Genomic DNA, 12,076 nt, shown 5'->3' with positions numbered 1-12,076 from the left:
ATATGCAACAAAACCTAAATTTGCCTAAAAGGCGACACAAATGCTTTTCAAACCCTGCTTCCAACTCTAGGACGTTTCTCTTTATAAAACTTAATACTGTTGGAAAGGTTAAGTTCATAGTACTGAAATATGATCAAATGTGTCTTAAATATTCAACATAATCAATTTAACAACAAAGGCCCTTATTAAGATGCAGATGTTACCCTGAATTAAAGCTTTATTGATTTTTTTATGACAGGCAACTTCCACTTGAATCCCTCATTGGAGTTTTACAGGGATGAGGGGCACAGCGACTTCAATTAGAGGGAGCTGTGCCAACATTCACTTTGAATCGTGGCCACATTTTCAACTGGGTAGATCCCACATGCTGAGCATCTATGTGTGTGTGTGTGTGTGTTTACTTGTAAAACTATCTTTGTGAGGACCAGTTTGAGTTTTAGACCATTGGAGTGAGGACAAAGAGAGTAAAGTGAGGACATTTTGGCTGGTCCTCACTTTCTGAGAGCCCTTTAAAGGCCTGTTTGAGGGTCAAGACTTGGTTTTAGGGATAAGGTTATAATTAGGTTAAGGGTCGGTTTAGGGTAAGGGTTCGGGTTAGGCACTTAGTTGTGATGGGTAAGGTTAGGGTAAGCGGCTAGAGATTGCATTGTGCCAATGAATGTCCTCATAAAGATAGATGTACAAGAATGTGTGTGTGTGTGTGTGTGTAGATAGATCCCTTTCAGTCAGTGTCAGGATCTTACCTCTCTAATGCTGAGTTTGACATTCCACTCAGAGAGAAGAGGTGTAGTTAGGAGACGAAGCAAACTGACAGGTCCTCTACGGTTACCTTTTCAGGTTTCAACTCCAGTTGAGGTGAAATTTCAGTGTGTACTTTCAAGAACAAAGAGAAAAGAGACTGAAAAACTTAATTAACATGACTATTATGTTGTTGAAGTTTATGTTCCATGGGTTTAGATTGAACACTGCTGAAAAACAAAACCCACTTAAACCAGCCTAAAAAGGTCAAGGTGGTCTCCCAACCAGACCAAGCTGGTCAAGTCTGTCTTTTTTGAAGGGTTTAAAGGTTTTTTTTTTTGGCCCTTGTCCACTAGTCAGACTAAAGAGAGCAGCTGACCAACCAGCCAAACAACAGCTAAGACTCTGCAAAAAAAGCTGCTTAAACCAGTCTTATTTTATTGAACTTGGTCTACTGACATGGTCAAGTTGGTGTTGCATGGTCTAGTGACAGAAACCACTCTAAAACCAGCAATCCGGACCAGTCTGACATGGCTGGGAAACCAGCTAAGGCGTGCAAACCATCTTAGACTGTTTTAAAAAAAAAAAAAAAAATTATTGCTTGAAATATGATTGGAATCACTTCAAAAAAGGAAAATGCGGTCAAGTGCAACAGTGTAGCGCAAGTCTACCATATAGACTACATAAAATTATAATGGAACATTATAATGGTTTTTAATGGTGAGACTTTAGTTTTTGTAATCAGGCTTTCTGAAATTATATAAAAATTTGGATTTAGATTTATCTGCCAATATATCGGTCATTGGCTTTCAAATATAAATAATTATTGGTATAGGCCAACATTTTCATATCGGTGCATCTCTACTAAAAACCTAATCTAAAACAATCTAAGACCAGCAAACCACTTTTAAAAATGGTTGAAGCAGAGGCTTTTCTTACATCAGGTACAACCAGCACAGAACCTGATTTCAACAGGTGCAACGTTCCTGCCTCCTGGATCATCATCTTTGTTGATCCTGGAACAACATTCCAATCAACCAATCAGATTTGAGGGACAAGTTTACAGTTTATGTCAAGTTTAGGCTTACACCCAGGGTTAGGTGCTTCTACATCAGTGTTATTCACCTATCATTTCCCTCTGATTTTAGGGATAACTTATGGGTAGGGTTAGGTTTAGGGGTAGGACTAAATTTTCAGAGAGGAATGTTGTTCCAGGATCAACAAAATATGTTGATCCAATATTGTGGCTAACTCGGCAAAATCAGGACGTGACAAATACTAAAAGACTAATCTAAAACCAATTAAGAACGACTAAGATACAGATGATTCTGGAACCACAACCATGATATGTCCTGTTGATTCTCAGAGATCTGCCTGTTGACCCGTGGAAGACGTACCGCCAGCGTGCGGGCGGACACCTACTGCCGACTGTACTCGCTCTCTGTGGACAACTTCAATGAAGTACTGGAGGAGTACCCCATGATGAGGAGAGCGTTCGAGACCGTAGCCATCGACCGCCTTGATCGAATAGGTAAGTTGCCTAGAAAGTAAAATTGGTTGCATAAACACAAAGCATTATGCTTATAATAAAGAATCATGGTAACACACTCAGCACATTTTGTGAAGGTGTGTTTACCTGTGTTAGAGGCGTTATGGGTACACAGCCCAGGATTCCATTTGTTTGGACATTCATTGATCACATCTGTGCTCAAATTCTAGTGAGATCCAAAATTGGTTTGTCTTCAACACGATTGTTTTGCCATTCTTGGCTTGTGTCCTCAACACATAAACACGTAATTTGCCAAGATAGGCAGGCCACCTGCCCTACTCACCCCTCTCAGCATCCTCTTTCCTTATCTCCCAAGGTCAGTGTGCTGCTGATGTCACTCCCTGTCACATGACCACCTTAGTTGTTTACACATGGGCCATGCAACCACCCCACACGCTGCTGTTGCCATGGCAGCCAGATTCCATAAATGATCAGTTCAGCTCACACAGGGGGAGTTTAGACCACAGACACTTTGCCGAAGAACATCCGCTACCACAGTTTCACACTAAATGACCTACTGCAGTCGCTCACTGTCAATGTTGGCTGTTAAAATGTATGAACGTCAAAAATGAAATTTTTTTTACTATGGGAAAAGAGAGATTCAGTTATGTCAATTTGCAGGCCTAACCGGAATGGGTTCCCTCTGTGATTTCCTAAGGGTTTTTAAATGGTGGCTTTCGATTTATGAGTGAAATAAGGTTTGTGGTTGACATTACTTAGAGTATTTTCATGGTTTTTTTTTTCTTTCTTGATGCATAAATTACAAACCATTCATACCGCACATGTACTTTAAAACCATTCTGCAACATTTTTAAAGCACACAATAGCAATGTTAATCATTTTTACTTTTAAATCGAATTCTGCAAATTTCCCACAACATGGAAATGCTAAAAATTCCAAAAATACAAATTCTCCTTTGAGTTTTAGACCACAAACTGAACAGCTCTATTCAAAGAGACATCTAAAACAAGGTGAACATGATGAATGCCATTAATATGTGCTGCACATCGTGTGATATGAACCATGTAGCTGTGGATTTGGGAGACAGCTTGGTGAAATTGAATGCTCAAACCACGAGTGATAGATATAAGTGTTATTTGTATGTGCTTCTGGAGACGTAGGTGAGAGAAATTGAAGGCGATGTTGGGGCCCAGCCAGCAGGAGCTGCGCGAAGGATGTCATTTTAGCTGCAAATTGTCTTGCTAGCAGCAGGGTGCAGGTGATAGGCACACGCCATGCCGCGAGTTAGTGTTAGCGGTGCCGTGACTCAGCACAATGACACCAGTGCCAGACATCATAGCTTCCCTCTCACTGGAAATCTCAGCAGGGTTCTGGGGTTTGCTGTACACAGGGAACTAGATGAACCATCAGTCTGAAAAAGCAGTTATCAGAAATAAAAACCCCAACAGGAATCCACCGAGTAAAGTGGAAACATCCATCTAAACAAGTTCTGTCAACAGTCAGACCAAAAGACTATACTAGAGGTGTGCAAAATTGCATGTTTTCAAAACAAGCTATAATTTGTCTAGATTGGAGTTCACCTCAATCCGAAGGGACATGTTTCTTAAAGGCCATGTACATAAGATATGCTCTTGCGGAGGGACACTTTTCCTCCCTTTTCCCCATCGTGCAAGTCTACCAAATGTGATTTCAATGACTCTTCAGCACCATATAATCACTACATCTGGAAAATGAGAAAGATTAAGTGTAGTATGTCAGATTAAGCCTATGTTACTTTGTGTCTGACGATTACTAAAGGCACAGAGTGCAGTGGGTTCACTGTAATATGAATGAAGCATTTAGGTAGTTGATACATCATTAGACATCCATAACTGCAGTAATGTTTGCTAGTTACAGATATAGCTGTTAAAGGTATGATATAAGATGTGTAGACAAAGCTATAACTGACCATAATCTATACCTTTCAGGCAAGAAGAACTCCATCCTGATGCACAAAGTACAGCACGACCTTAACACTGGCGTCTTCAACAACCGTGAAAACGAGATGATCCAGGAGATTGTGAAGTACGATCGGGAAATGGTTAAGCTAGTTAAACAAGGAGACATGCAGAGGCCCAGGGCCATGTCCATGTCCATGACTCCTTCAACTCATGGGAGCATGTTTGCACCTTCTAGTCAGCCCTCTACAAGTTCTGCCATTGCTACCCTCCAGCAAGCTGTTGCCATGAGCTTCTGTCCCCAGATGGGCAACACTCTAGTGGGTTCTGGGGCTGTCCAGTCACCCCGCATGGTGCGGCGCTTCCAGGTGGTCCAGAGCCAGACACCCCCAGGCTCCCAGTACTCCACCTTAGCCCTTGCCTCTGCCCTTGCAGGCACACCTGTCCATAGCCCTCTGGCAACTACCGGTCGAACATTCCAGTATGGTTCCAGCCCCCCGGGTGCACCCTCAGGCTCCCAGTTATCCCTTGTACAGCAACACGTCCCCAGTCCCACACATCGACCACTGGTCCCCAGGTGTGCTTTAAGCCAGGATGACCGTGCCCTATCCACCTCCCAGCCATCCTTACCCCATGATATGGTACAGCCAGTTGCCCCAAGCCCTCCCCAGTCAACCAGAGTCTCTTCCACTTCGATCGGTCCCCCTCAGAACCTCCCCGGCCCTGCTGGTATTAGAGGAAGTATTCCGCCAAGAATGGCACTACCCCACCAAATGTCTGTAGGTGCATTTCCTCCTGCCTCCCTCCCCCAGATGAGACCCAGTTTGGATTCAGGACTGCCCAAGAAGGATTCAATAATCAGTCTACCAGAAACTGAACAACATCACATCAGATCTAGATTATCATCAAATTTGTGACCACGATAGTGTTGGCAGGCTCTGCCTAGGTCAGGAATGTGTGGACTCTCCTTAACCAAGAACGTTTCCCGACCCCTTGTCACACCTTTGGATTTTACTCACAGAATGTATGTGGTGCGACTGGTTACAAGGGCAAACAAACCCTTGAGACTTAATAGCATAAAATGAACATGTCTGTATCATTCTTACCACGACTGGGACATTTCCATTGTACCTATGATATAAACATCAATGTAGCTTCCACCCTCACAATTTGCCTCTTTGAAATGGTTTTATTTATTGTAGCTGCTCACAAAGATGTACCCACTCCCTTTTATATACTGTAGTACAAATAATGCAAACTGATACGTGTCTGAATACCGGGACTTAGCAGTTTGCTTCTGATCACAATGTAGGTAGGAGCTAACTCCCTCTTCTCAACATGAACCGGCTAGACATTAGATATTTAACCTATAATACGCAATATTAGAGTTGTTATAGAAAAATAAAGGTGTATTTGAAGGCTCAAGATTCCCAAACCGGTTTCAAAATGAGAACTTCTGTCCTTGTCTTTGTCTTATTCCTTCAGACCAAAGGAGGCCAAAGGAAAATGTTAACATAAGATGACATGTAAAGATGTGTCAAATGAAATGAAAGGATAAAAACAAATATAATTTCATTGCCTTGATTTTCAACGTTGTGTGTGTGACCATATATGCGTTTGTTTCTTAGCTATCCCACAACAGAGCACATTTCATCATCTTAATTTAGCGTTGGGACAATTAAACGAATCAACAGTTTCCCAATGAGGGTTCATGGGAGTGAATACCACATACATTTTGAGCTAATTATGCTGCTAACGTACAAAGTTTAATGACTGGGAGACTAATTTGCCCTTATCTGGTGCATTCAAATGCATTTAAGTCTTAATTACAAATGACTTAAGCAGCTTTCTTCAGAAAGGTCAGCTTTTCATTATCAGTGAACTATTTATTTCAAAAAATTGTGGCTCTGTCCTGTATGTAAAAATCTTTCTCCCTCACAAATAAAGCAGAGAGTGCAGTTTTGAGGGGGATTGCACATCTTAGAGGTCAAGTGAGGTTATGCGAGTAAGTACATTAGGGGTGATTACCACCTCCTCTGCAATGTGACAAGATCCATCAGGCGACGATGAGTCTCTCCACTATCTGTTGTTTTGGAGCACTAAACTCACTCGCCATGGCTACCTAATGAGGTCTGATGTCCTCTCGGTCTTTAAATCCTTGAAAACCTATTTATATTCTGCTGTTACTTACTATTTCACAGCTTGAAAGAGACTATAAGCTCTGTTGTAGCGGCTCCTATTTGTTCTTGGCATCCTGGAGACAAAGCCAAGCGCAAATTGCTCATTTATGATTTCTAAAAAAATAACAAAATGGGCAGATGTTTGAAAATAGCATCAGACTGTTCATATGCAGGGTTTTGAAAAAAAAGCAATTTTTTATGACTTTGAATAAAATCATAATGTCTTTTAAATGATTCCCTGCAGACTCCGCTGTGCACAAGCCAGTGTCGTCCCATAAGCGGATTAAAAAAAATCATATAGCTGCTTTTAATGATGCTCATATCCTGCACCAAACACAGATGTTGATTTTATTCAATATATGCCAAGTGTTATATTTTTGCCAAATTCTAAGGAATATTTGAAGCAATAAAGTTTACAGTTTGTCCATGAGAAAGGAATATTTGTCTCAGTTGTAGCTATCATTAACAAAATATGCTCCACTAAATATTACTACGTTTTACTATGCATTATGGTAGAGGAAAAAATGTTTTATAATGAAACTTTATTTTCTGTTGTTGTTCAAAAGGAGAGCACACGGCATCATTATTGATTAAAAAGCCATGTTTGTTTTAGCAGCGGCTCTGCTGTTTTGTTCAAATAAACTTTCAGAACGTATTGCGATGAAGCTACTAAACAAACATGCTTCATTAATTAGGATGTTACAAGACCCTGGGGTTGTTTTGCAGCTTTGCATGAAATAAAGTTGTATAATGATGATACTTACCGTTTAATGTACAACTTAACTGAGTTCATTTTAGTCCAGCAGACCTGAAATTCAATTGGTTGCCATTTTATTGGTGTCCTGAATGGAAGTAAACCTGTGACAGCACTGTAAAAAAAAAGTTGCTGCCTTAAATTGTTTTTTAAGTACAATCAACTTGGATGTTTAAGTCATTTCAACTTAAATTACATTAAACTGACTTTTCTGGCATGCAGTCATCTCTCAGTTCCATTAGTAATGTTTGGTACATAATGAGCAGCAGAAGTAACCACATCAACTGGGAAATAATAATTAATTCATCTAAATGACTGCATCTAAGGCCAGCTGGCTTTTTTCTCTACTCTAGTCATAACTGTTGAGATGGCCACTTCAATCATTGGTCTGAAAGATATCTGCTTGTCTCATGTCCATCCATGAGCGTTTTACAATGGAAAGTTGTCTATTTCAGCCTCATTACTGGTACCTAATAAAGCACAAAGCTTTGATTTTATTGTGGGGTGTTGTTGGGCATGACAGCAAGCAGAAATAGACGTTTAGTTCATGTTCAGTTCACGATTCTTCCGATCAGAGTGTAAATATCCGTTTCATAAAAATGTGTTATGCATTCATTCATCAATTTATATGCAGTAGTCCATAATGACGGTGTAGCAAAATAATTTACATGATTGTAAAAGTGCTGCATCTATAAGAAAACGCTGTTGCTCATTGCTTTAAGTGACTTTTCAGTCTGTCGCTTAAGAGTTTGAGCTATGTTATGAATGATTAAGTAGAGGGTTTCATCCAATCACTTGATTTGAGAGCAATTTTTATTCTTTCGCAGTGAAATTTGGATGACGACTAGAACCTTTGGCTGAACCATCTTGCAAATGTACTGTATCTCTAATTAAACGTCATGAACAGCTGATTATTCAGATTCTGATTTATCTGATTCTGACTCACATTGCAAACTCAACTCCGGTAGGTATACAAAACATTTCTTACATAATTTTGAGTAAACCAAGAGAAACTGCTCAATGACTTCAAACCATTTTCAAACCAAATGATTCATGTGAATCATTTAGTTCATTAAAAGAATCATTTTATAAGAGTCACTTTGTTGTGAATCACATTACACAGAAGGTTGTGTTTTTGAAAGATGCGTTCATTCACTCGGGAAAGTACGCACAACATTTCTTGCTTCATTTCGAGGGAAATGAGAATCAAGAAATGACTTGCGGTTCATTGAATCAGCAAATTGGATAAGACGGATCAGATAAATCTTTTTTTTTTTTTTAAATGATTCATATATAGTTTGTGAATCTTATGAGAGATTCATTAATTGAAATGATTTATAAGAGTCAGTTGTTCATGAATTGTATTACACCGGTGGTTGTGCTGTAGAATGACGCGTTTAACTGATCACATTGCAAACTCAGCTCAGGTAAAATTGAATTTATTTCGCCTGTAGCTTCAGGAAACACTGGCGTTAAGTGTCTTAAAACCAATATGTGGCGGCAAATAGCTCTAAGCCCATAAGCTATTGCAAGGCTAACTTCCTACGCAGAGGTTGTTCGAGATGTCAGGAAACGAGCAGGTCTTTTGACATCAATTCTTGTGTAATTCAGTGTAGCCTTGCATTGGATTGGTTTTGTTTCGCTTTGCCCTTTGTAACAAAACGCTGCCAAAATCCAGAAAACAGAACAGAGCTGCTGAAGCAAGCTATTGAAATTTCAATAACAATTAACCTTTCGCAGACCCAGAGTGCAAAAATATTGACTTTATTTCTCGCTGAATGCCATGTGTAAATTATCAGACAAGCGTCCAACGGATCAAAACGTCTCTGTTCGTAAAACACATTCATTTAAGTGCTGTCAAGTCTTTAAAAAAAGGGCACCACAAGGTCAAACGCCATCCAAAGCTGCCCTAAAGGTGCTCTGATCCATTATCATAAACATCCTTTTGTTTTTTTCACTGGCTTTGAATGTGAGAGCCGCCAGCTGCGGGGAGACGCTGGGAGTAAATCATGTCCAAGTGGAAATGTCAGAGAGGGCCTTTCAGACGGGGTTGCCTTGAAATCGATGAGAGGCAGAATCATGTGGTTAATCAGGCCCGTGTTAGCACTCAGAAGTGAAGGAGCGGATCAGAGCCCCGCCGAGAGAGCGCTCTCACTCCATACCAAGACGAGATCACGTATACGCTTCCACGCTCTCGTGCTCGCACACAAGGGTGACTCCTGCGGTTTACCTCCGTCAGAACTCTGCTTCAGTGCTTAAGTGATGTCTTTATGATAATATGACAAGACAGACACACACACTCACTCACTCATCTACCAGATCAAGCAATCCGTCCGCATCACGCACTCGTTCGTCTGTTTTGATGAGGTCTGTGGAGGGCTCTCAGCCTCCTGATGAAAGCGGTCCGTCAGCTCGCGATACGCTCCTCAGCTGAAGAAATACACTGATTCTTTCACCTTTTCCAGGTCGAAATCACCTACAAGAGAGAAATGACATGATTACGGGGATTTAACATGAAATATGTAACAACGAAGACAGAAGAGTTGAGTTTAGCACTCATTATGAAGGCATTGAAACTGGCATGGAAAATTACACCAAGTACATTTTTTTTATTTTGTAATCATAACTTTAGTTTTTTGGTGTCTTAATTAGTGTGCGCTTTTTATAGATCTGATATGACATAATTTCCACTTTTAAACCGCCTCTTTACACTTCCATTCAAAAGTTTGGTGACAGTAATATATATTTTAATGTTTTTGAAAGAAGTCTCTTATAGCCACCAAGGCTGTATTGATTTGATCTAATATACAGTAAAAACAGTAATAGTGAAATATTATTACATTTTAAAAGAACTGTTTTCTATTTTAATATATTTTATAATGTAATTTATTCCAGTGATCAAAGCTGTATTTTCAGCATCTTTACTCCAGTCTTCAGTGTCACATGATCCTTCAGAAATCATTCTAATATGATGATTTGCTGCTCAAGAAACATTTATTATTATTATTATCAGTGTCGAAAACAGTTAATATTTTTGTTGAAACCATGACAGATTTTTTTTCAGGAGTCTTTGATGAATAAAAATTTCTTTACTGTCACTTTTAATACATTTTATGCATCCTTACTGGACAAAATGTCTTTAACAGTAGTGTGTATATTGAACTAATTATATAATAAAAATAAATAAATTAATTAATAAAAAAAAACAACACTTTATACTCAATTTCTCATTAATGCAATATCTAAAGAAATAAAAATTGTGCCCGAACACAACGTCAGCATAAATGAAAATTCAGAAATATGAATATTATAATCTAGACTTACAATTATAATTCACAAACACGCTTCAAAAAGTAAATATTTCTATTATACGGCTACTATGGTCTCCTATTGTGAAACATCAATTTAAAATAACTGTTTTCTATTTTCATATCTTTTAAAATTTGATTTATTCATGTGACAGCAATTTTCAGCATCACATGATCCTTCAGAAATCATTCTAATATGATGATTCAGTGCTCAAGAAATATTTCTTATTATGATCAATGTTTAAAACTGACAAATGACACTTATTTTCATACGTATTGTCATCCAAGTCACTCTATTTAATCAATCCATCATCTCAAATCAATGTCATTTGTACTTGAAAACATGAAATGAATCCTACAGGACATATAAATATAAACAAAACCCTTAAACAGGTCAGCATGTATCAGGACTTTAGAAATAATATTAAACTGTTTTATTACAGAAATAAAAAGTGTGTGTTATACGGTGGTATACACAGTTATATGGTGAATAAAGCATCGTATTTCTTGTTTTTACTGACATTTTAAAAGCTCCCCTCAATATCGTCTCTGCTGAATCAGGGTTTTATGTGATGTGTGATTTTGCGATAAATGCGCTCATGTTGTCCATTGTGTTTCCTTCTGGCCCATGTTACATAAACAGATTAACCAGTTGACAGAATTAATTGTCATCAGTTTAATGAAATCTATCTCGCTGATGAGCATAAAATCGCATGTGTGGTTCTGCGGGACGGTGCGTCGTTATGCAACAGCACAAAAGCTGCCCTAAACCTGACAAGCTGTCAATCAGATGATGTCGAGCAGCTGGCCTGTGTGTCAGAAAGCGACGGGGTTTAACTCACCTGTATGAGGAACGCTGGACAAAAGCTGTAACATCTTATAGTATTCTTGAATCTTCTTTGGCTTGGATACAACCCTGTGAGAGTAAGAAATGGACTCAGTTGAACCAAACCTTATTCATTCATTCATATCAGCAACATATACGTTTTTAAGAGATATTGGTGGGTTTTTTTGTATTTATTGTATCAGGTGATAATTAGTTATTTACTTGTATCGGTCTATTCTAAATTCATTTTGAGCGCACAAACTATTTATTTGAGCTTTTAGTGTATTATATCGGCTACAATAAAAAAATAATTATTGGTAACAGAATTTAAATATCAGGGAATCCTTACTAGCCAAGTTGAATATTTATTGGCCAATATTAGACATTTAATTGTTAACTGTGGGACTTACGAAGAACTGCTGCATTTATTGTCAAATATATTGTAATTGCTTCTCAGCCTATTCTAAATTCAAACTATTTATTTTAGTTTTTGCTAGAACTGTCAAGCGATATATATATATATATATACACACACACATATATACATACACATATATATATACACACACACATACATTATATATATATATATATATATATATATATATATATATATATATATATATATATATATATATATATATATGGGTTTTTATTAATATGAAAATATGAAATAAATATTACCGCTTTTTGCTGGTAATATTTTTATTGGCAAAATTGAGCAAAAACAGACAATATTGTCTAAAATATAACACAATACTAACTTCTTATTTATTGAACTGTTGTATAAAATCAATATAACATTTGCATTCATTCTATTCGG

The 12,076-nt window shown here is 38.2% G+C and overlaps 2 protein-coding genes across 2 annotated transcripts in view; one reads left to right on the top strand and one right to left on the bottom strand.

Annotated features, from left to right (window-relative positions):
• Positions 1–6,788, top strand: part of hcn2b (hyperpolarization activated cyclic nucleotide-gated potassium channel 2b) — a 31,501-nt gene extending 24,713 nt beyond the window's left edge. The window contains exons 7-8 of the mRNA XM_084116480.1: positions 2,105–2,269; positions 4,216–6,788. Coding sequence (XP_083972606.1) covers positions 2,105–2,269; positions 4,216–5,102 — 1,052 coding nt within the window. The 3' untranslated portion in view covers positions 5,103–6,788. The remainder of the gene's footprint in view (positions 1–2,104; positions 2,270–4,215) is intronic.
• A 2,079-nt stretch (positions 6,789–8,867) lies between these two features.
• The window catches only part of polrmt (polymerase (RNA) mitochondrial (DNA directed)), a 48,420-nt gene continuing 45,211 nt past the window's right edge, over positions 8,868–12,076 (bottom strand). The window contains exons 20-21 of the mRNA XM_084116476.1: positions 11,270–11,343; positions 8,868–9,595 (exon numbers count right to left, since the gene is read on the bottom strand). Of these exons, the coding sequence (XP_083972602.1) occupies positions 9,546–9,595; positions 11,270–11,343 (124 nt within the window). The 3' untranslated portion in view covers positions 8,868–9,545. The remainder of the gene's footprint in view (positions 9,596–11,269; positions 11,344–12,076) is intronic.

Source organism: Abramis brama (assembly GCF_963993115.1).
Source record: "Abramis brama genome assembly, chromosome: 6".
NCBI classification, from domain to species: Eukaryota; Metazoa; Chordata; class Actinopteri; order Cypriniformes; family Leuciscidae; genus Abramis; species Abramis brama.
Note: the sequence above shows the minus strand (reverse complement) of the source record. Positions and strands in the feature narration are given on the sequence as shown.